Below are 25,719 nucleotides of genomic sequence, written 5' to 3'. Positions count from 1 at the left end.
TAAATAAATAAAATCTTTAAAAAAAAAAAAAAAAGATTCTCTCTCTCCCTTTCCCTCTGCCCCTCCCACACCCACATTCTCTCAAGCTCTCTAACATCAACAACAAAAAAGACATTAGCATTAAACATTTAACTTCTACATATACACAGACACGAAAACTTTTTAATTTTAAAATTACATCAGAATTGGTCAAATAGAATATACTGCAGGATTTTTTACAGGAAATGTACTAATCTGTTAATGTATGTATGTTTGTATGTATGTATCTATATTTCTTTTAAGTTTTATAGACTGGTCTTTGCTCTTGACAATATACATACATTCTAAGAAAACTGAGTTGCATTTAACCTTTATTTTTACAAAATTTCAATTGTTCCATAAAATATTTTTGGTATCTTTTCATACATGTGTTATACTTCTTAGACAAGATATCTATATTAAATAGTAATCAAAATAAATAAAATAAGGACAGAGAGATAGTTATTTTTATTTCTCCTTCCCTTCCCTTATCTTTCTCTCTCTTATACCCACACACATGCACATGCACACAACATAATTCCTCCAACAAGCACATGCAGCACAAGTTAGATACCAAGCTGTATGGAAACTGAGTCTAAAAAAAATTCATGAATGACTTTAAAATAAAATAAGGCTATGAAATATTCAAAAATATATTTTAAAAATGTATTTCCCGGGGCGCCTGGGTGGCTCAGTGGGTTAAAGCCTCTGCCTTCAGCTTGGGTCATGATCCCAGGGTCCTGGGATTGAGCCCCACATTGGGCTCTCTGCTCAGCGGGGAGCCTGCTTCCTCCTCTCTCTCTCTCTGCCTGCCTCTCTGCCTACTTGTGATCTCTATCTGTCAAATAAATAAATAAATAAAAATCTTAAAAAACAAGCAAACAAACATGTATTTCCTGAAGTTCAGTTACTTAAAAACAGTTTCTCCTTACAATATTCTGAAGATTTTCCTGTTTGTGGTCCTTTTTACCCTACTCATTCATCCTAAAGAAATTCATAATTTTTGTTGCTTCTTATGTCTCACTCTCTTGGTTACTTCAATTTTTTTTTTTTTTTTTTTTTTTTTTTATGAGAGAGAGAGAGAGAGACTGAGCACACAGCAGTGAGGGGGGAGGAGCAGAGGGTGTGGGAGAAAATCTTAAGAAGGCTCCATAACCAGCATGGAGCCCGGCATAGGGCTCAATCTCAGGACTCTGAAATCATGACCTGAAACGAAATTAAGAGTTGGATGTTTAATTGACTGAGCCAACCAGGTGGCCCATTTCAATAATTTTTTAAATATATCATTTATATATAATTACATACAAGTGGTTTTGTGTCTTGTTAAGGTTATAAATTTAATCCTTCAGTTAATTAAACATGCAATTATTATTCCATCCACAAAGCCTAGGATTAGATAATAAAAATAAATACTCTACAGATAGTTTAAAACAGGTGCAAAAAACAAAGATTATTATTATAACCAAAAGATTCTATTTCAGACAAGCAAGAAGTTCTGTCAAATAGGTGCTTTGTTATTTGCAATAACATCTGACAATGAATCAATATTGTTAAGATTGTACTATACCAAAACTATCAGGGGTCTCTGCTGATGATATCTTCTTTGCTTGCTTCACAATGGCAATTTCAGGTTTGGGATATCTGCATGCTAAAAATATTATAAAATCAAAAGGTACTCAAGTGATAAAGTAAATAAAATATGTATAAATAAAAAATATATATGAAATTTTGAAGTAAAGGATGAATACCCAACTTTTGTAGCAACATGGACGGGACTGGAAGAGATTATGCTGAGTGAAATAAGTCAAGCAGAGAGAGTCAATTATCATATGGTTTCACTTATTTGTGGAGCATAACAAATAACATGGAGGACATGGGGAGATGGAGAGGAGAAGGGAGTTGAGGGAAATTGGAAGGGGAGGTGAACCATGAGAGACTATGGACTCTGAAAAACAACCTGAGGGTGGGAGGTTGGGGGAACAAGGTGGTGGGTATTAGGGAGGGCACAGAATGCATAGAGCACTGGGTGTGGTGCAAAAACAATGAATACTGTTATGCTGAAAAGAAATTTTTAAAAAAATGACAATGCAAGATGAAACCATAAAACTTTAATACCAATGGGGAAAATTACAATTGTTCTGTTGCCTTTAAAACTTTTTTCAGAACAATAAAAATTCTCTTGCCAGCAGTTCTGAACATAAAGGGAAATTTAGAATAGTAAAACTAATGCATGATCACTTCTCATTTCCTTGCTGTACTTTCATCTTTTTTGGTCAATTCTCTTTTGATTACCCATTTTTTCAAAACATCTCATGGGTTTATCATTAAGAGACAAGAAGGCAACGCAAATTACACATTTTGTTTTCTATGTGTGAACTGAACAACAGATTAAGTAGTGACCAGTCACAGAGAGACTGAAAGAGTGATATGATTGGTCATGATCATGATGCACATCTGTTGTTACACAGTGCTTATAGATGGCAAAGTTTGCATTTTATACAATTACTCACAGTTAACATACTATAGTAAATAAAATTTGAACTGTGTTGTTCAAAACTGCTGTTATGTAACTAAAACATAGTCACTGAAATTGGTGCATTTGGGGACTATGTAAAGCAAGGAATGCTTATAATAATAAAAAACTGGATTATTTAATGAAATGGGCATAAATCCAGGGGAAAAAAGGGCATTAGAATTTCATATATATTATTTTTTCTATATATGTAAGTTAATGGAAAATAAAAGAGAACAAGATTCTCTTCCTTAGAAAATAAATGTTTTCCACTTTTTTAATTTACTATCATTCAACTATCTGTGAAAGAATAGCTAACTAAAGCAAAGTTCAGTGATTGAATCTTATGTTTAATAGAAGTAAAATAATTTTATCATAAATCAGCTGGCAAGGCTTTTTAAAATGTGCATTCATTGCTTTAAAAAAGTTATTAAAAACTACCAAAAAACAAACAAAAACAACAACAAAAAAAGAAGAAAATAGCCCTAATCTCAAGGATATATAAACATATATGAGATGATTAGAGGGAAAAAAAAAAAAGTAAGTTTTCAAAACGGAAAATTTGTAGCCTTAAGAAATGGGAGACAGCCCCCAGGAAGAAGTTTTGAATCTGGCCTTAAAGTACTGCAAAGATTTAAATAAGAGAGGGGAGGGAGGTTTCCCTTTTCCTTCCCATAAAATTCAGTCTAAAAGCCATAAAGTGGGAATCAATGAGGTAGGCAACTGTGTGGCAGGCAGGACAGGGTCTCAGAGAAAGAAGCTCAAGGGTGAGGGAGGAAGTGTTCACACAGCAGTCAGTCTGGCACAATCTGTCAGAACCCAAATAAGGTGAGAAAGGCTTCCCTATGGTAAAAGAGAGGGGATGTGGCTCAGGGTGTCAGTGCTATAGCTAGGGTGAGAAGAGCATCTATATAGGAGTATGTTGGCAGTGGTGGTGATGGGATATTGGTGACATGTAGGAAGAGTGATATAATTAATAAGTATATTAAAGATAACGGGAGTCAGGTATTTTTTCGACACAGAATAGAGTTAGAAATACAGGAAGAGAGAAAACTAGGATGTACGCTGTGGCGCTAGGTCAGAATTAAAGAAACTGCTATGAACTCTCATTTTATAATATAGAGAAACAGATATGATATTATATATATAAATACATATATTTATATATTCACTAGCCCTGTCCACAGTGGGGGTGGAAATAGCAACACCCCAATAGCTATGAGCACATCTAATGGCGAGATCTTGGTTTGTTTTTTTTTTAAGATTTTTATTTATTTATTTGAAAGATCACAAGTAGGCAGAGAGGCAGGCAGAGAGAGAAGAGGAAACAGGCTCCCTGCTGAGCAGAGAGCCCGACGTGGGGCTCAATCCCAGGACCCTGAGATCATGACCTGAGCTAAAGGTAGAGGCTTTAACCCACTGAGCCACCCAGGCGCCCCAGATCTTGGTTTCTAAATACCATTCTACACTAAAGAAACCAGGGCTCCTTATAACAATGGCTGATTCCAGGGCTAGAGCAGAAAAAGTCCAAGAGGAATCTGGAATATCTTATGGTGCCAGAAAATAAGGAAAAAGAAAATGTTCAGAGAATAATGTGGATATGTCAAAAAGAGAAAGAAGCCAGTTTGAAGGGGTTCCCATTAGTGAAATACGGAATAATTAGAGGATCAAATATGAGAGTAATAAATTATAAACCATTAAATAGAAAAAGAATCCATGACTATATCAATTAATTAATATAAATTAATAATTGAATTGATGAGGAACGGAATATTTCATAGACTCAAAGTAACTTCACAAAATATTTATTAATTACCAAAAGGAAAATAATAACTTTATAGTAGGTAAGTCAGACAGATACTACTTTCGTTAACTATTCGGAGAAAATGGTCAACCTGGAAATGGTTAACATGACCAGGGACAAATTAAAATCACGGGCAACTGATAGGATGAAAAAGAACATACCACCACTTCTATGACATTCCTGCCAAAGATGCAAAACTGGAATCTATTCCTGAGGAAAGAGACAAAGCTAAATTGAAGTACATGCGACAAAATAACTGGTCTGTAATCTCAAAAGTGCCAAGGTCATGAAAACCAAGTCTAAGAGGGAGGAAATGTTTCAGACGGAAGGAAATTAAAGATACGGAGCAACTAAATGCAACATGTGACTCTGCGCTGGATTTTTTTGTTATAAAGGAACATTATTATATATAAAGGAGAACTGATGAAAGTGAACTACTTCAGAATACTTAGATGGTAGTACATATTACATTGTGCTATATAAAGCAATGTTCTCATTTGTAGGAAACACAAGCCAAAGTATTCCAGCTGTAGTGGACACTGCAATACATAGTCAATCCTTAACTGCTTGAAGTCCTCCTGCCGAGAGAGAGCTCTCAGTGGTCAGACATCATAGGAGACGGCCTCAGCCGAAGAATGTTGCCTCACCCAAGGCTCTGTACCCTGTCCATATCCAACAGCTCGTTTTTACAGAGGCAGAGGTCCTGACCGCTCACCCAGCTCAGAACAAAAGTGAAGGGTCATCCCATCTATAGAACTCTCCACAAGGTAAACTGAGGCTTCCACTGAAACTGCATCACTTTACTTGTACCTCTGCCCAAACCTACTTCCTTCCCTTCCCTTTCAAAGGTGAGGATTTCAACAGCATTCCTCAATAAACTTCCTGCATGCTAATCAGTTTCAGAAACTGCTTCCCACAGAACTCAACCTATGACAGAGATGATACGGCATCATGTCAGCAACTTATTCTCAAGTGACTCAGGGGAAAGAAAAAAAAAAAAAGCTTATTGTACCATCCTTGAAACTCTGAGATTTGTTATATAAACATATGGAGAGAGATAAATCTGAGATTTTTTCAAAATGTTATTTTTATTTGTTTTTAAAGATTTATTTCTTTGAGAAAGAGATAGCACACGGGCAGGGGAGGGGCAGAGGGCGAAGGAGAAAAGTGGACTCCCACTGTACATGGAGCCCAACGTGGGGCTTTATCTCATGACCCTAAGTCGTGACCTGAGCAGAAATCAAGAGTCAGATGCTCAAATGACTGAGACACCCAGGCACCGCATGTTTCACAATTTTAAAAGCAATACGAAATTAAGTAGAGAAAACACTGGAAAAACAACAGAATGAAGGAAATCAAAAGAAAAAAAAACACTAGGGGCATGGTACACTGAAAAATGAAACTAACCAATGGACATTATATTCAAAGTATTCTGGAAAATGAAATAAATGAACAAAAAAGAATGCATCATTACAGCATTTATAATCCAAAAGTGATTGTTGTACAACTATAAAATCAGTGTTACTGATTTACATTTTTGTTAATGTCTTTAAGAAGCCCCTTTAAGCAGAACAAAAAAGCTAAAATAATTTTTTTAAACTGTAAGATCTTAGTCACAACAAATACAAAAATTCTGCCAGCTCACAAAATGTGCCGCATCTTACATTATGACTCTCACATGTTTGCCTGTTTTCTTTCATAATTCAAACATCCACATGACGTCAACTCTTTCCAAACTTAAAAACAAAAACACAAACACCTTCTATAACCTTGCACTCAATGGACCTGCAGCATCAAGATCACTGCAAACTTGTTAGAAATGCAGACTTCTAGGTCCCACTTCAAATCTACTGAAACAGAACCTGCATTTCAATAAGAGTTCCAGATGATTTTATACGTACATTAAGCTTTGTGAAGCAGGGCTCTATTTTCCACTGTGGGATATTGAAAGCTACAAAGAGGTTTGCGCTCACCATTAGGGTGAAACAAAGTCACACTAAATTCAAATGCATGACTTATTTTGAACCTATCAGAGCACTCAAGTCTCAGGGCAAATAAGAAGCAGGCACCTACAAGGACAGAGGAGGCATTAGCACTTGCTTAGTTGCGACAGATGCAACCAGATACCATAAGAATACAGCTAGAACAGTAAGGGAACAGGTGATGACAGAGTAAGGGCTGGAAGGACAGTCTGAAGGTACAAGGGTATGCATGAACTGGAAGAATCTGTACATTCTTGCAGGTTTTTTGACCAGAGAGAGCCCTAATAAAGTGTTCATTGTGGTGCAGACCTAGAGGAGGGGAAAAACAGTTGTGTAGGAGAAACAATGAAACTCTAGCTAGATCCTTTTTCAATCTATACTATGAGCCAAAAGCCTTAAGGGCAAAAACACTATTACCCTTGGGGCAGGTAGGGGCGACCAGCTGTCCAGGTCGCCAAAGCAACTGTCCAGTTCTCTTAGCACTGAAATTCCACATCCTGGGAAAAAGTGTTCCTCCAATCTCTTAAGCATTTTAATTTGAAAAATAGTTTTCAATCATCTATTTGATTTCTATGAAAATCTTAATGGAACTGCAGAAAAAATAAAACAAAAGATTGTTGATAACATAAAAATCTGTTAACTTGTAAGAATGGGAATTTCTGAAAAAATGAAATAGCTAAAGCTTTATGTAAATATAATAAAACACAGAATTTTAATTAAGATATATTACAGCTGAAAAATTTTATAATGGTAAAAGCTGGTATCTTGCAGGTACTGGTTCTAAGAAAATACAGATAATATAAAAATTAAATCTATAAAAAAAGTTTCCATTAATAAAGTTTAAACAGTTTTTTTTTAAAGATTTTATTTATTTGACACACAGAGAGAGATCACAAGTAGTCAGAGAGGCAGGCAGAGAGAGAGGAAGGGGGAAGCAGGCGCCCTGCTGAGCAGAGAGCCCGACGTGGGGCTCGATCCCAGGGCCCTAAGATCATGACCTGAGCCAAACGCAGAAGCTTAACCCATGGAGCCACCCAGGTGCCCCCCATTAGTAAAGTTTAAAGGCATAACATACAACACAATTTTAAAACAACTGCTTATTTTTTAAATAACATTTTATTTATTTGAGAGAGGGAGAACACAGAGGGAGAGTGAGGAGCAGCAGACTCCCTGCTGAGCAGAGAGCCCAACGTGGGACTCCATCCCAGGATCCTGGTATCACGACCTGAGCCAAAGGCAGACACTTAACCAACTGAGCCCCCCAGGCACCTCAACTGCTTATTAATTTAATCGTATCTTGATATATGTGAGTCATTTTTTTGGTATCATCTGAAATTGGCTTTTGGAAATTTGAATTCATATAGCATGAGAATAATGTCCCTGATGGACTAGAATTCTATAGGACTGTCTGTAAGAAATGAGTATACTAGTAACAAATATTTAAATTAAGTTCAGACTTCTGACCTATAAGAGATAATCTCAGATAAACTTAAGCTACTACCCAACATGTCCTGCCCTCCATATCCAAAATTCCCTTTGAGAATTAAATCCTTCCTGGGGCACCTGGGTCGCACAGTCAGTTAAAGTGTCCAACTCTCAGTTTCAGCTCAGGTCTGATCTCAGAGTCAGGGGATTAGCCTGCATGGGCCTCTGCACTTAGCACGGAGTCTGCCTGAGTTTCTCTCTCCCTCTCCCTCTGTCTCCTCCCCCCTACCCCCCTTCTCTCAAATAAATAAATCTTAAAAAAAAAAAAATGGAATTGACTCCTTCCTTATTGATTCTCCTTCTTCAACCAACTAAAATCTGGATTGTCCCCACAGAGTTCTTATAAGACTGCTTCTGACAAAGACCTCAGTCTTTTTTATGATTTTAAATCCAACAGACCTCTTCTTTTTCCCAACAGTCTTCCTCTTACTTGACCCATCTAAATTATCAAATTATTCCCTCTTTCTTGAAATATTTTCACTTTTCTTCTGGAATACACTATTTTTTATGTTTCCTGTCTTTGTGAACATTCCTTCTTGGTCTATTCCTAGTTTTGGTTCTTCTTCCTCTTCCCCTCCAATAAATCGTTGGTCATAGTTCTCTCCTGGATCTTCTCTTCACTCTACATAATCTCCCTGGCCTTACTTGCTAACTACATGGGTAGGATTCCCAAATTTGCATCTTATCCTGGAGCTCAAGGGTTCATACAGCCAGTTAAATATTGGGTATCTTTATATATGGTTATCTCACAAATACCCAATACCAAAGAAGCTAAAAATGAATGCATCTTCTACACTCCAAAATCTGCTTGGGGCCCTGCATGGTGCATTCTATTGTAAATAATATCATTATCTTGTCAATGGCTCAAACCAGAAATCTGAGGATCATCTTTGGTTCACCTTTTTATTTCATATCCCTGTCAGCGAACACATATTCTATTGTCCAGTTAAATATTTTAATATTTAACTCCTAAATAAACTCTCTTGAATATGTTTACCTCTTTCTAACCTTATTTCCACTAGCTTAGTTCAGGTCTCTATCACCTTTCTTTGATTTCTGCTCGCCTAATTAATTTCCTTGCTTCTGTCTCTAGTCTAATCCTTCTACTATCCCTGTATTGTGCTATATGCACAGTGATCTTTCCCAAATTGCAAACATGATGGCATTATTCATGATAGTTCACCTCCACAATTCTATGCACACATGCCTAATCCACCTACCTCCTACTGAGTTCTAGGTTTCAACTTGAATGTTACTTTCTATAAGGTAACATCATCCCTCTGCATTTCTCCACTCCTTAGTTATCGCTCCCTAGTTATCCCTCCAATACTTCAATGCATTCTAAACCCTATTACAACACTTAACACACTGCATTATAATTTCAAGCTAAAATAGCTCTACCCCCTCTAAAACATAAACTTCATAATTTTAAGAACCCTATCAAGTGCCTCAATAATGTCAGGTAAGCATACAGTAGGACTTCAAATTGTTAAATAAAAAAAAAATTAATAAAATGTCAAGCACTAAAATGGCAAAAATTGGCATGAATTTCTCTAAAATTTTACCTGGAGGTTTTGTAACTAGTACTAGTTTCCCAATCAAAAATAACATAAATGATTGCAACGTTGTATAATTAGGTTCCACTGGAAGTTAGAAAGCAAGTGGAAGACATCTCTCTAGCATTTAAGGGAGTTATACTCGTTTCATTGGATTTTTTTTTTTTTTTAAAGAGGAGACTTAGTATGTTTTAAAGTGCACTACAGAGCTGGGAGAGATATTAGATAGAGAGCATATCATTAAACCCTTGTTATGGTTATGAGAGAACAAGCCTAAAAAAAAAAAAAAATAAGACTTTTGTAAGTAAGGTGTTTCTTCAATTACAGATAATGGACTAGTAGAATTGAGAGATATACAAAATATAGTGTAGTGAAGCAAAAATTTCCTGTCCCCTTCTAGGTCCTTTTAGCTAGATTAAGAATCAAATTGACATGAGACATATTAATAGAAGAAAATAAAATTTAACTTAATTATGTAGGGGGAATCCACACAGATGTGGTGGTTCAGTTGATTAAGCGTCTGCCTTTGGCTCAGGTCATGATCCCAAGGTCCTGGGACAGAAACCCATGGTGGGGTACCTGCTTAGCAGGGAGTCTACTTCTCCCTCTCCCTCTGCCTGCCACTTCCCCTCCCTTTGCCTGCCACTCCCCCTGCTTATGCTCGCGCTCTTTCTCTCTCTCTCTCTCTCTCTCTCTCTCTCTGTGAAATAAATAAATAAAATCTTTACAATTAAAAAAAATTCCAAAAATTCCAATGATGTATACATGTCATTCTGAACTAAGAAAAAGAGGGTAGGGGTCTTCAAAGGGAAGGAATACAATTTACAAAAGATAACAAAGAGTAAACGTTTGGTAAACAAATATTTGCTGGGCCACTCAGAAACAATGGGACAGAGAAGACAGAGCATACAAGCCTTGCCATGTTCCTCCCTGTCTACCATACCTAGCTTATATCATAGTTCTCAGTGGTGATGGCTTTCTTCCTGGAGCAGGTCCTCTATCTGAAATATTTTAGGCAGTTGTACGGGAAGTAAAGAGACTTCACTGAATCTGCTGGGTTTTATTTGCTTTTAACTCAAAAATAATCTTCATGCCAAAGTGGCCCATCATGGGGCAGACTGCCCTTGGCCCCTATCACGTATATACACATACACACACATACACACACACACACACTCTTCATGTTATTAAAACAATTCCTTTCCTTTATACGACATACTGTAATTAATGTCCAAAATTTTCAATAAATAAGTTACAAATAACTGTAGGGGTCAGTAAGCTAAGGCCTTCAAGCCAAATCCAGCCATTTTTTTTTTAATATAGTCAGTGAGCTAAAAATTATTTTACATTTTAAATAGTTGGAAGAACAGCCCTTAACCACTATTATCAAACACTGAATGGTTATGGAAATTACCTGTGGCCATGATAATATTTAAGAAATAAATATTTAAGAAATATTTAAGAAACACCAAAACAGCACTTAAATATGAAATATTAAACAGTAGTCACTGGAAGACAACTAATATTTGATTCACGAGGAATGTTAAGCTGCTTTATATACTTCCCTTACTGTTAAAAGTTAAGAGGCAAGATCTTTATTTCCACAGAAATATGTAGCAGTTTCATTTTCCTAGCTCAAACCACAATTCCAGCAGCACTCTTCAAACCTCAGTGCAAGATCTGTATTTCAAAATCCATTTAACTGTGCAACTGAGGAGCTTCTACCTACCACAAATTGGAAAGGATTAATCTACAATGTAATATGTGAAAAGACAAATATCAAGAGAAGAATCTGGGGCGCCTAGGTGGCTCAGTGGGTTAAGCCGCTGCCTTCGGCTCAGGTCATGATCTCAGGGTCCTGGGATCGAGTCCCGTATCGGGCTCTCCGCTCAGCAGGGAGCCTGCTTCCTCCTCTCTCTCTCTGCCTGCTTGTGATCTCTCTCTGTCAAATAAATAAATAAAATCTTTAAAAAAAAAAAAGAGAAGAATCTAATAGAATTCCATGTCTTCTAAGCAATCAATACATTCATTTAAAATCATAGGCTTACAGACTGATGCCAATATTTGGAGGTACCTACCCAACAATGTGAAAAAGACATTTTCAAAGATGAAATACGTAAAATCTCATTATAGACTGGCATTAACATGTAATATCTGCAAACAATTTTGACAATAAAGAACACTAATATTGAACCCCAATTAAGCTAAATGTTATCCTCCAAAAATAATTCCATCCTCCTCATTAGAAGACCTATATTTAAAAAACTTGTACTCAAGTTATTTATTATATTTTAAGTTTGCCAATTAAAAACACCTGTGGAAGGATCTGTACTGAAGGAACTATAGAAGTTTTATGAAAGAAATTGAAGAAGACACAAAAAGATGAAAAACCATTCCATGCTCATGGATTGGAAGAATAAACATTGTTAAAAATGTCTATACTGTCTAGAGCAATCTATACTTTCAGTGCTATTCTGATCAAAACTCTACTGGCATTTTTCAATGAGCTGGAAAAAAAATCCTAAAATTTGTATGGAACCAGAAGAGAGCCTGCATTGTTGAGGAAATATTGAAAAAGAAAAACAAAACTGGGGGCATCACGTTGCCTCATTTCAAGCTTTACTACAAAGTTGTGATCACCAAGACAGCCTGATACTGGCACAAAAATAGATATATAGACCAGTGGAACAGAGTAGAGAGCCTAGATATGGACCTTCAACTCTATGGTCAAATAATCTTCGACAAAGCAGGAAAAAATATACAGTGGAAAAAAGACAGTCTCTTCAATAAATAGTGCTGGGAAAATTGGACAGCTACATGTAGAAGAATGAAACTCAACCATCCTCTAACACCGTACACAAAGATAAACTCGAAATGGATAAAAGGCCTCCATGTGAGGCAGGAATCTATCAAAATCCTAGAGGAGAATATAGGCAGTAATCTCTTCGACATCAGCCACAGCAACTTCTTTCAAGATATGTCTCCAAAGGCAAAGGGAACAAAAGTGAAAATGAACTTTTGGGACTTCATCAAGATCAAAAGTTTCTGCACAGCAAAGGAAACAGTCAACAAAACAAAGAGGCAACCCACAAAATGGGAGAAGATATTTCCAACTGACACTACAAAGGGCTGATATTCAAGATCTGTAAAGAACTCCTCAAACTCAACACACACAAAACAGATAATCACGTCAAAAAAATGGGCAGAAGGCATGAACAGACACTTCTCCAAAGAAAACATACAACCGGCTAACAGGCACATGAAAAAATGTTCATCGTCATTAGCCATCAGGGAGATTCAAATCAAAACCACATTGAGATACACCTTACACCAGTTAGAATGGCCAAAATCAACAAGACAGTAAACAACATGTGTTGGAGAGGATGTGGAGAAAGGGGAACCCTCTTACACTGTTGGTGGGAATGCAAGTTGGTGCAGCTACTTTGGAAAACAGTGTGGAGATTCCTTAAGAAATTAAAAATAGAGTTACCCTATGACCCTGCAATTGCACTACTGGGTATTTACCCCTAAGATACTGATGTAGTGAAAAGAAGGGCCATCTGTACCCCAGCGTTTCTAGCAGCAATGGCTACAGTCACCAAACTGTGGAAAGAGCCAAGATGCCCTTCAACGGTCAAATGGATAAAGAAGATATGGTCCATATATACTATGGAGTATTATGTCTCCATCAGAAAGGATGAATACCCAACTTTTGTATCAACATGGACGGGACTGGAAGAGATTATGCTGAGTGAAATAAGTCAAGCAGACAGAGTCAATTATCATATGGTTTCACTTACTTATGGAGCTTAAGGAATAACATGGAGGACTTGGGGAGATGGAGAGGAGAAGTGAGTTGGGGGAAATTGGAGGGGGAGACAAACCATGAGAGACTGTGGACTCTGAGAAACAAACTGAGGGTTTGGGAGAAGAGGGGAGTGGGGGGTTGGGTAAGCCTGGTGGTGAGTACTATGGAGGACATGAACTGCATGGAGCCCTGGGTGTAGTGCATAAACAATAAATGCTGGAACACTGAAAAGAAATAAAATAAAATGGGGAAAAAATAAATAAAATTTTTAAAAAATAAAGAACAACAACAACAACAAATCTGTGGAAATTTGTTTTCTCTCTTACATAAATACTATATTAATATCCTCAATTTTGCCTTTTGGTGTACAGTGCCTAAAATATTTACAACCGGCCCTTTAGAAAAAGTTTGCCAACATTGCTTCTGTAAAGAAAGTTAATATTTTTTAATTTCTAAAAGACTAATACTGAAATTAAGACTAAGCAGTGTTTTTAGTAATTCTCTGTTCAACCTATTCAAATATGTCCCCCTACCAAAGAGGTATTTCCAGGATCACCAGGGTCACACTTCCTTGTAAACAAATTCTATCTTACTAGTCCTCTCAGGACCATACATCATAGCAGATCATTTCCACATTCTTCGCTTCAAAACTCTTTGCTTTTCCTAATTTCACTGGATGCCCTTCTTCACAATCTTCTTTGCTGGCTCCTACTCTTCTGACTTTGAAATTCTGGAGCTTCAGTCTCAATCATGGGCTTTTTCCTCTTCTCTACCTAAAGGTCGGCAAACAGTTTCTGTAAAGGGATTCTAAATATTTTAGGCTTTGGGGGGCCAGTATGGTCTCTATCACGACTACTGGACTCTGCCATTATAGCACAAAAGCAGCCACAGGCAATAAATAAATGAATGAGTGTGTCTCTACTGCAATAAACTTTATTTACAAGCAGAAGTGGCAAGCTAGATTGCCTGTGGCCCGTAGTTTTCCCACCCCTTATCTAGACTCTCACCTTGAGTGCCCTCCTCTCCCCTATGATAAGTAGCATCTACATAAAACTGTTGATACCCACACTTACATTTGCAGCCTCAATTTCCCATATGAATTCCAGATTTAGGTGAACACACACACACACACACACACACACACACACACACCCCTAATCTATTTTTCCCCAGTCTTCTCTCCAGCAGCTAATAGCACCACATTTCACATTTCACTCAATTACTATTGGCAGAAACCTGAGTCATCACTTACTATGTCCTTTCCCTTAATTACCTGTCCCTTTCTAACTTATCAGCAGTCTTATCAATTCACTCTCAAATATACATCTTGAATCCATCCCCTTCTCTTCATCTCCGTGGCAGCGTAGTCTAACTAAGCCCTCAACATTGCTAGCTCAAAATACTGCAACAGTTTTCTAAGCGGTCTCCTAGCTTATGCATTTGCACCATCCAGTTTGTTCTCTAAAAGCAGCCAAGTGCTATTTATTTATTTATTTATTTATTTTTAGATTTTTATTTATTTGACAGACAGAGATCACCAGTAGGCAGAGAGGCAGGCAGAGAGAGAGGAGGAAGCAGGCTCCCAGCTGAGCAGAGAGCCCAATGCGGGCTCGATCCCAGGATACTGGGATCATGACCTGAGCCGAAGGCAGAGGCTTTAACCCACTGAGCCACCAAGGCGCCCCAGCCAAGTGCTTTTTAAATTCCACTACTTCACCCTGTTTCAACTCAGGAATGGCCTTCATACAGTTTACCTAGAAAGGCCCTGACTAATCTTGCTTTCTGCCTACCTGCCTATCTCATCTCATTCCACGCTCTCCTTTGTTCTTTAAATTGCACTCATGTTTGCCTTCTATCAATTTCAACACTGTTCCAAGTCTCTTCCTATCTCAGGGTCTTGGTATTTGCTTTTCCTTCTCCTCAGAATGCTCTTCCTCTTACTGTCTGAATGACTGGTTCCTCATCAATCCTTTCTTTTCAGCTTAAATATCACCTACAAAAAGGCCTTCCCAGATCACCTTATCTAAAGAAAGTGTCATTCTGTTTATTATCTAATAGCACACACTATCAATTATCTTGCTTATTTACTTTATTGTTCATATCTTCCCTTTCTCAAAATGGTAAACTTTATGAAAGTATTTTGCCAAATTAATTCTCTGATATAGCCCCAACAGCTAGCACAACGTCTATTATAGGTAGGTACAGTAACAAATATTCGCCAAATAAATAAATTTTCAAAGCTGGAAAGCTTTCCTATGAATAGTGTGTTACATATTTTTTAAAAATCCAACAACTCCCTTAGAAAATTTAAGGAAATTAAAATTAGAAATTTATTGGGAGGGTGCTGGGGGGCTCAGTTGGTTGGGCATCTGCCTTCAGCTCAGGTAGTGATCCCAGGGTCCTGGAACTGAGCTCCACATTCAACTCCCTACTCAGTGGGAAGCCTGCTTCTCCCTCTCACTTTGCTGCTTCCCCTGCTTGTGCTCTCTCACTCTCTTTCACTCTGTCAAATAAATAAATAAAATCTTTAAAAAAAAAAATAGAAACTTAGGTCAGCAGTCTCAAATACTAGTTTTCAGACTCTTCCAAAACTCTCACATATAAAGTTTTTATATACAAACTTTTTAAGAGGTTTATAAACTTTTTTTGCATACTGATTTTTACTTTGACTTCCCTTATTTTCAAAGTAACAATACCATATTCGCTTTTCTATTGAATGTTGTATATTGTAAAATATACAGAAGATAGACTAAGGAATGTTAACCAGCACATGAGACTTTTATTGAGCATTTGAGGTGCTATTTTTTTCCCCCAATGTGTGTAAAAATCCCAAGTCTGAGTACCCAGAAAGGTGTAATAAAAAACTAAATGAAAAACTACTCTGCCACACAGGTTGTAGGATCTTGGAAACTCTGAGCCTTGGTTTCTTAGTCTATAGAAAAAAAAAAAATTCCTTCTCTCTCTGAGATAAATAAACAAAATAATTACCTGAAAATTCACTTAGCTCAGTATGTCTGGCATATAGCAAATACTCCATAAGTGCTAACTAATGGTAGTAAAGATGACATTAGCAACAGTAATAGTGGCAGTAACAGGATGTCTTCTATAAAATATAAGAACCATTATACAACAGAAGTTGTGTTACAAAATACTAGACTTTTTTTAGACTGTTTTTAAAATTATGAATGTTTCTAATAACACAGTATATTAAATAATCTACTCTAAAACTCAGAAGACAGAAAATGTAAACCAAGTAAGGGCACATTCTAATTTAAATTTCCCTGAAACTTTAAAAACAGTTAATGTCTCAGTTAACTACCTTTTATGTGCTTAAAACAATAATCCTTCGAACAATCATATCCAGATGTCAGCAAAAAAATACAAGATCTTCACTGTAAGATCTGAGAAGTCAAAAGATCAATAACAACATGATAAATGCAACTGGTTAGCAAGAGAGCAGTGGTCTAATGACCTTCAAGTGTCTATCAGGAGTAAATCCTATTAGGAAACATAGGGGGATGAAAAAAAGAAAGAATGAAAGAGAGGGAAAAAAAACAAAAAACACTATGGAAGAGTGACAAAGAGTACACATTAGAAACAGTAACAGAGATATCAAGAAGCAGACCTCCTTTGCATACTAGAAAAGAGTTCAACACAACCACAAGGGATGAATGAAAACAGAATTGTCTGAGGGCACCTGAGAGCGGGAGGAGGGGCTTATAAGCCCCACACATTCACTACCACTATGACAGATTCTAAAAAACATGCCAACTGAAAAGGCACAGTGTTCTGGAGGCATTTGGTGTGATGACTAGTATGCCTACAAATAGAAGTAGCCCCAAAGAAAAATATTAAAATATAGTATATAAAGACACTGGCATCTGGTAGAAGCTAAATTGTGCTCGTTACACTCTTACTAAGGCAGAAAAAAATGCAATATGTTCAAATATGCCACTACCAAAAGCCATCAAAGTAGAGCTTAAGGGAAATGTTGTCTTGTTACCTGTAATGTCCTTTGCCTAGAAGAATCTCTCATTTACCAGATGATTTGGGATAACTAAGTTACTGTATTTTAACATACAACTACTTGTTCTTATGTCGTTGTTAATTAACTTAAAACAGACAAACCTATGAGTCAAAGACAAGGCCAGAGTTCTATAAATCTACATACTAATTAATTCAGCTGAACTGAGCAAGATGCTAATAAAATCTGCATTCAGGGATTTAGTCCCTATTGTTCCAGTTAGCTTTACACAATGACATGCCAAAGAAAACCAGACAAGTGTGTGGTTATACAAACTCACCACTATTATTTTTTAAAAGATTTTATTTATTTACTTGACAGAGAGATCACAAGTAGGCAGAGAAGCAGGCAGGGAGAGAGGGGGAAGCAGGCTCCCTGCCGAGCAGAGAACCCGATGCGGGGCTCGATCCCAGGACCCTGGGATCATGACCTGAGCCGAAGGCAGAGACTTAACCCACTGAGCCACCCAGGCACCCCCAAACTCACCACTATTTTTAGAAAATCCGAAACAGGGATGCCTGAGTGGCTCAGTGGGTTAAGTATCTGCCTTTGGCTCAGGTCATGAGCCTGGGGTCCTGGGACTGAGTCCCTCATCACCCTCCTTGTGTGGCTAGGAGCATGCTTCTCCCTCTGCCTGCCGCTCTCCCTACTTGTGCGTGCACTTGCTCACTCTCTCTCTCTCTCTGATAAAAAATAAATGAATAAAATCTAAAAAAAAAAAAAGGAAACCTGAAACAATCTTCACTAATAACGGTTCAGTATTAGTTATGCCAACGCACAAGATCATCCATTATCTTTAGTTCTACCTAACTTTCTGAATAAGCCTATAAATTGCAGACCTATTATTTTAATTTTCCTATACACAGATTTGTTTATAAAAATCTGCTTCTCATAACTGCTATAAAAAGTAAACAATAAGTGACTAGTGAGGTGGACAACACCAAATTAATTGCTGGTGAATTAAACTGAAACAGTGTTGAACTTTTCCGAAGCCATATTTTCTAATAAGCATCTAATATTTAGAATTTCATCAAGAACTTAGGAGTGAAGAAGTAACACAATCAAGGAAAACAGTTATCATAGCACTCATTTATTTGACAGAGAAGAGAGGAGTCTGATAGGGAGGTAATGAGTTACTTCTCTGTCTTTACCAGAGACAAATAAATGTAAAATAAAGCAATAAGCCTAAAGCACAGAGAATACACAGATGATAGCAAGTATCAATGGATGAGAGAAGAGAAGGACAGATAAGGCGGAGAACGCAATGGCTCTCCACCAGGGCAACTTTGCTATACTCCTCCCTGTACCCCCAACCCAGAGACATAACTGGTTGCACACCGGGGGTGAGGAAGGTGGGAGGACACTACTGGCATTTAGTGGATAGAGGACAGGGATGTTACTAAATATCCCGGGTGGAGGACTGCCCTGGCAACCAAGAATTATCCAGCCGAAGTGTCAATACTGCCACGGTTGAGAAATCTTGATACAGAAAAAGAAGTCCTATACATCTCAAATATAAAAGAAATCACTGTACTAGCACTCAGTACAAGAATGAATGTTCAAAAGTCTTGTATGTTAATGGTATCCATTAATAAAGACAAGAGATTCCAACAGAAATGGTTGATTTTTTTAACATACTGATATAAAGGAACAAACTACAATTGTTAGGTATGGTTATCTACATGGAATGCTCCTAACTTCCCTTCCTTGAATCTATGCTGGTCTTAGTGATTTGCTTAACCAACAACATGCAGCAGAAATGACATTCTGGGACTTCCAAGACTAGGTCGTAACAAGTCTGTGGAGGCTGAAGAATGGCCCCCACATATGTCCACATCCTAATCCTCTAACTTGTGAATACCTTATTTTACATGGCAGAAGAGATTTTGCAGGTGTACTAAACTAAGGATTTTGAAAGATTATCCAGGGTTATCTAGGTGGATCCTAAATGTAATCACGTGAGTCCTATAAGGTGGAAGCAAAAAGGTAAATGAAGGAGAGGATGATGTGACAACAAAGGCGGAAATCAGAATGATGCGGCCAGGAACCAAGGACTGTAGCAAGCTGGAAGAGACAAGGAACAGATTCTCCCCCGGAGCCTCCAGAAGGACTGAGTGCTGCTGACACTTTTATTTGGGCCCCCTTAAGTCTCATTCTGGACTTTATATCTCCAGAACTCTAAGAGAATAACCTTGTGTTGTTTTAAGCCGCCAGATCTGTGGTAACTTGTTATAGCAGCAACAGAAAACTAATATAAAATCTTACAGCTTCTGGGGCGCCTGGGTGGCTCAGTCATTAAGTATCTGCGTTCAGCTCGGATCATGATCCCAGCAACTTGGGATCACGCCCCATATTGGGCTCCCTGCTCTGAGGGAGGCCTGCTTCTCCCCCTCCCACCGCCCACCCGCAGCTTCTGTTCCTTCTCTCCCTGGCTCTGTCAAATAAATAAATAAAATCTTTAAAAAAAAAAAAAAAAACCAAGAAAAAAAACTTACAGCTTCTGTGTAGCCCTCTTGGAACTTTTTCTCTTTGAGTCCTGACCACTCAATTAAGGACTAGAGTCATCTCAAGAATGTTGTGCTAGTGAGGTCATGTGCATTTACTCTGGTCAACCACTCCAGTGGAGCCCAGCTTCTAGCCACGTCCACCAAAGTATCAGATATATGAGTAAAACCATCCTGGACCCTGTGACCAGCACATCTGCCAGCTATAATTTATGAAGTGACCTCCACAGATACCACATGAAACGCGAAGAATCATCCAGCCAAGCCCTGCCTATGTTGCTGATCTCACAAAATCATGAAATGTAATAGAACAGTTGTTTTAAGTCGCACATAACTCTGAATATCAAGGTATATGTCAGTGAAGATTAGAAATTGTCAAGTAGCACATATCCATTTTATAATGGAAGGGAAAAAATCATATTTGTGTTAGCTATTTTCTGCTGGCAGTAATCCCTAGAATTAAAACTACTCCACTATGCCAGTAACTCTAAAATATTCAGAATTTAGTTTGTTGGAATATACTGCTATAATTAGGTTCTTTCCATATTGGTAAAATAACTGATTGTAGCAAAGCTTCATTGAACTTATCTGGGCCCATGATACAGAAGCTCTCAGCTTAAAAAAAAAAAAAAAAAAAAAAAAAAAGTGCTCAGCTTATTAGTGATAGTTCATTCTTTCTGAGTCAATTCATATTTCATATCCTTATCCTGATTCTTCCTCTCTTGCTGGGTCTACGGTGAGTTACACCTTATTCCTCTTTTACTATTTCAACCAAAGCCCTGAAGTATCTTTATTCGTATATCTTAATTTGGAATATGAAATGTTTTTCTTGCTCTCTTTTTATTCTCTTTGAGCAAAAGCCACGATTTTCTCCAATTCGTCCCACAAACCAATAGCTTAACTGAGTTGCTACTTTCTCACATTACCATGGGCTGAGAAAAATGAGGATACTCTTGTTAAAGAGTCCAAGATCCCCAGTGAATCAGAACTCAATGAAAAATCTTGTTTTTAAGTGCTCTAAGTATCTACTTTAACATCAGATTTTAATCTTCCAGCCTTTCATTTTGCCAAAGGCCTCTTGTTGTATATGGCAAGTTCTCAAAATGAAACATTCTACCTTAATAATCACAAAAGGTGAAAATTACAAGATTAAGTTTAGAATTACATGCTGTATCTATATAGATGTAGATAAATGGCTTTTAAAAAGCAAATTTAAAACGTACACAATTACCACTTACACAGAAACATTAAAAAAGCAAGCTGATTAAGATCTAACATAACAGAAAAACTGCTCTATTCACCTCCATACATTTCTTACCTACTATATGTAAAAGAAATTTCATTTTAAAACTACCTGGAGTATATGGACATGGGAGGTGGTGTGTGCTATGGTGAATGCTGTGAAACATGTAAGCCTATTGATACACAGACCTGTACCCCTGGGGCAAATAACACAATATATGTTAACAAAAATAATTTTTAAAAATACCTGGAGTACACATTTAGCAAAAATATTCCCTAAGAACCTCCTTTTTTCAAATCGTATCTTTCACTGTGCCTCCTCCAATGCCAGCTATTATCTCTCTGTGTAATTCTCCAAAAAACATTAATTTTAACACCTTTAAGTAAGTGTGGAAGGCAGCCTCCAAGATGGCCCTCGATGATTTCTACCTCCTGGTATTTGCACCCTCTTGCTATGTACCAGGACAAAAAACATGGACTATCTCTTCTAAGACTGGGTTATAAAAGGTTGTGGCTTCCAGCTTAGGCTCTCCCTCTCTCCTATCACTCATTCTGGGGGAAGGCAGCTACCATGTTGAGAACACTTAAGCCATGTAGAGAGGCCCACATGGCAAGAAATGAGACTTCCCGCCAACAGCCATGTAAGTGAGCCTTTTTGAAAATGGACCCTCCAGCCCCAGGCAAGACTTCAGCTGATACAGCCCCAGCCAACAGTTTGATTCAAACAACTTTGTGGGATACCCTGAGTCAGACGACCTACTGAGCCTATACAAGATTCCTGATCCTCAGAAACTGTGAGATAGAACACATCTGTTTTAAGCTACCATGTTTTAGGGTAATTTGTCATATAGCAATGTATAACTAATATAATGAGCATTGCTTATTCTTCAAAATCCAAACTTGTATGTCTCAAAAGTTAAAAAAAAATTATAAATAGAAATAGTAATTGCAAAAAGCGGGAGAAAATTTTGTTTTTAAAATCTTTCTAAAATTGAAAGACCACTGTAATGTCAGTTTGCCAGTCCTACTTATAAAAAAAATGAACCAACAGAGTACTATCAGGAAACTATGGACTGTTTCTGGAAAAACAAAGATCAGGTTGAGGAGGTACATTCGGAAGGCAGCATCAACTTTTTTAAAAATGGGAAGGAAATCATTTTGTAATTTAAAAATCACAATATCCTATTTAACTTCGATAAGACATCCCACAAAGCTTGCCTTATCTCTTTAGAATCATGTAAAGCTTTATCTTGTCACAGACCATAGCACATGCCTACTGATAAACACATCAGAAAGATAAGGACAAATGTACCAAATCTCAACAACAGATTTCACAGGCATATCAAAGCATTGATGATTTTTTCCTGTAATGTTTCCACACCAAATCCAAAACACTGCTTTCACTCATACAAGCACACTCTCCGAGAACACATAAGATTTCCTATAATACGAAAGTCATTTTAACATAATTTATTTAATCAGAAAATGCATTTAGTACACATACATTTAGTACACGAGTCGAGTCGGGTATTTAAAAACATCTAAAATATAACAAAGAAAAACGTGGGAGTTTTTCATTTGACTGGGGGGGGGAATGATTTCAGTGATCTCCACAGGAACTCTACGTATTGATATTGAACACCATAAGGAACACGAAGACTCTACTAAAATTAAAGCAGCAGCATCAACAAGTATCAGTTGAGTCAACAAGCAATAATTTAGTTATCAATACTGGCAAAAACAGTTTATTTAAACTTCAAAGTTCTTTAGCTTATGAATAGGAGATAAGCATTTAACTACGACATTGGTTTCCTCTATTTTTGCCAGCTTATCTTGAACAAAGAAGACAAATTACTAACTTCACCTCATATAACTTACATACTTAATAAGTTTATTGACGCTAACTGATCTCCACTGACTGAAGTTTATAGGCCTTTAAAACGATGTTAAATTTAAAATTCTCTTCATTGGAAAATGCAGCAATACTACTGCCTGTGCTAAAACAATAAGGTATGAGGTAAAATTTATCCAATTGTATCACAGGATGTGCTTTTCAAGAATTGTCATAAAATTATATCATTAGGGCCCTGCAAACTTGTAATGATGTTAATGCAGAAGAATTCCCAAGAAATTAGTTAGATAAGGCCAAATGTATATTCATATAGTGTTGTCCATGGAGAAAACATTTCTAAAATCAATGTTACAGCATATGTGACTGGTTATATTGTTTTCCCAGGAGCATATTTTCAGAACTCAGTTTTTTAAAACCGCACAATGAGTACAAACATACCTTACAAATATGCTAGTATTCAATTACTGCTTCATATAATGGCATGATTACACCCTTAAAAACTGAACTGATTATGATGTTACATTTTTTCCTTAAAGCATTGTGCTCAGACAATATCTGGAATATCCCGTACTGTAAATTGGTCCACAATTCCCTGAACGTAGAAAAAAAACCAGTTCAAAGGCATAACTAAGAAAAAGTTTCCGAAGAAGCAGTATAGTAGGTAAGTCATGCTTATGTGACCTTCCTTCATTCCTGTACATCCGCCAAAGAAACACTTCCAAGTGCCCCTGACAAATCAAATGCCATGTTCCAATCAATGTTCTCTAAACTTAGGAATGTATGAGATGTTTATGTACCTATCAACTTTGGGGAAGGAGGTAAACTTTTTTTTAAAATGTCAAATACATCAGAATGTAACATACAGTAGCCATGTATTTTGTCTGTATTATGTATTTCGCCTGTACCGCTGTATTTAAACTGCGAAAATATTTTAAGGTGGCTTACTCCTTTCATCCTTTTGATTTTCTGAATTCTTAGCTTTTTCACCTGCACTCAAATTCAGACCTACAGCATTCTGCAATGGCTTTAAAAATATCCTATTTTAACATGTTAGCTTAAAAATAGCCTTGCTTTCTCCCTTCCACATTACTTTAAAGCAGAAGTCTGCTTTTCATTGTTGAGCCTGATTCCCAGAAAAATACCTTCTTATTTACTTCATTCTTTCAGCCTCTGGGGAAACAACAAAAACTGGAGTTTAACTTGTGCAGCGCCGAACCTACAGGGGCTTGCTTGCAAGTTATGTATCTGAAGTTGCTGGTTTGATCCATTCTTTCCATTTCCAGGAAAATGTTTCCTTCGGCTGCTTAGTTTCATACAACTAGCTGTGTGTGCAAACACACAGCTGAGAGCATCTCTGCCTTAGAAGCAATACCCCTTCTTTTGACACGCATACACCTCAGTTTGATAACCTTTCAAGAAAGTTTCTTCCTGCCCTCGCGTTTGCAGCACTTCCCAAGCAGGCATGGCATGCCACCTGCGCGGCTGCACGTTCACAAGAAAGCAGCAAGGGCCTGGGGGACAGGAGGGCTGGGAAGGGGAGGCACACAACAAATCAAAGCACAACCAAAACAGTATCGGTGCACGATCTGGGCTGAAGCTCGTCTTCAGAGACTGGGAAGGAACCAGCCAAGCGTCGGTCGGGGCTGCCAAGGCACGATCCGCGCCTGTCCTACCTGCCCTAAGGGCACACAGGAGGCGGAAAGTCTCCCCCCGCCCCACCAACTCCCGCCCCCAGGCCCGGACATCCCAGGCTCAAGGCCAAATGGGCGATGGGAGCTGGGGGTAGGGGTCCCGGGCCGAGGGGCCGAGGACTCCCAGGGCGCCGACGGGGGGTGGGGACGCCAGGCCCCCAGGCTCGCCCCTCACACGACCCCCTTACCTTGCGCGATGGCAATGGACTCGAAGCGGTGCAACTCCTTGAGCAGGCAGCTCCTCTCCGTGGAGTGCAGGCTGTAGATGAAGTCGCGCGCGCCCTGCGCCGTGTTCAGCGCCTCTATGGGCTCCTTCTTGGGGTGGGTGCCCAGCCCTCGCGAGCCGCCGGGGGCCGCGAGCGCCAGCAGCCCCCGCCCGCAGCAGCACCAGGACGGCGGGCGGGGCGCGGCGGCGGCGGCGGCGGCGGCGGCGGCGGCGGCGGCCGGGCCCGGCCTCAGGCTGCGTGCTGTCCGGCTCCTCAGCAGCGGCAGCAGCCGGGACATGGCGGGCTGAGGAGCGGGGACCCCCGCGGCAGTCCGGGAGGGCGATTTCTGGCGAGGCAGGGGGAAGAAGGAGCTAGGCTCGGCCGGACCCCGCCCCGATGTCCTCCTGACTGGCAGCTGAGGCGCCGGGCACCATGCACTCCCCGGGCCCGCGCGGCGATCGCCTCCTTTTCGGTCCCCCTTCCCTTCCGAAAGGCCCGCGGCGGCGTCGGTCCCTCGGACGAGAAAAACTTTCTGTGAGGCGGCCGGGCCGGGAGAGGGCGGGTAGGCGGTGCGGGCGGGCGTCTCCCGGTTGAGGAGGGGCGGCGCGGGCGGGCGGGTTTGGCTAGGGTTTGTCTCTGTCAGTTTGATCTTCCAGAGGGATGAGTCAGACACGCGCCGCCCTCCTTCGGCGCCGCCCTCCGCTCCTGCCGGCTTTCCCACCCTCCTGCCTGCCCTCGTCCGCGCTCGGTAAGGCTCCCGCGCCCTCAAAGCCGCCGCGCTCCCAGGCCGCAGCCGCCGCCGCTACCCCTAGCGGCCGTACAGGGGCTAACAGGACGGGGCGAAGGGACGGGGCGGGGCCGCGCAAGCGCAGTCCCCGAGGTCCCGGGCAGCCCTCCCACCGGAGTTAGGAGGGTGCATAGGAGTCCCCACCCCTCCGGTGCGTGATGGTGGAGGAACAGATAGCGCGCATCCCCTTTAAGTGCTGGCGCCACCTTTAAGTCCGACGCAGGGAACGGGGAAAAACAGCTCTGGAC

At 39.2% G+C, this 25,719-nt stretch overlaps 1 protein-coding gene across 1 annotated transcript in view; it reads right to left on the bottom strand.

Annotated features, from left to right (window-relative positions):
• The window catches only part of LOC111146709 (transmembrane protein 65), a 64,273-nt gene extending 39,053 nt beyond the window's left edge, over window positions 1-25,220 (bottom strand). Inside the window, exon 1 of the mRNA XM_022502377.1 lies at window positions 24,667-25,220. Within this exon, the coding sequence (XP_022358085.1) occupies window positions 24,667-24,982 (316 nt within the window). The 5' untranslated portion in view covers window positions 24,983-25,220. The remainder of the gene's footprint in view (window positions 1-24,666) is intronic.
• Between the last annotated feature and the right edge of the window lie 499 nt (window positions 25,221-25,719).

The sequence above is a fragment of the Enhydra lutris genome, unplaced genomic scaffold (genome assembly GCF_002288905.1).
Source record: "Enhydra lutris kenyoni isolate GAN:26980312 unplaced genomic scaffold, ASM228890v2 scaffoldscaffold14, whole genome shotgun sequence".
NCBI classification, from domain to species: Eukaryota; Metazoa; Chordata; class Mammalia; order Carnivora; family Mustelidae; genus Enhydra; species Enhydra lutris.
Note: the sequence above shows the minus strand (reverse complement) of the source record. Positions and strands in the feature narration are given on the sequence as shown.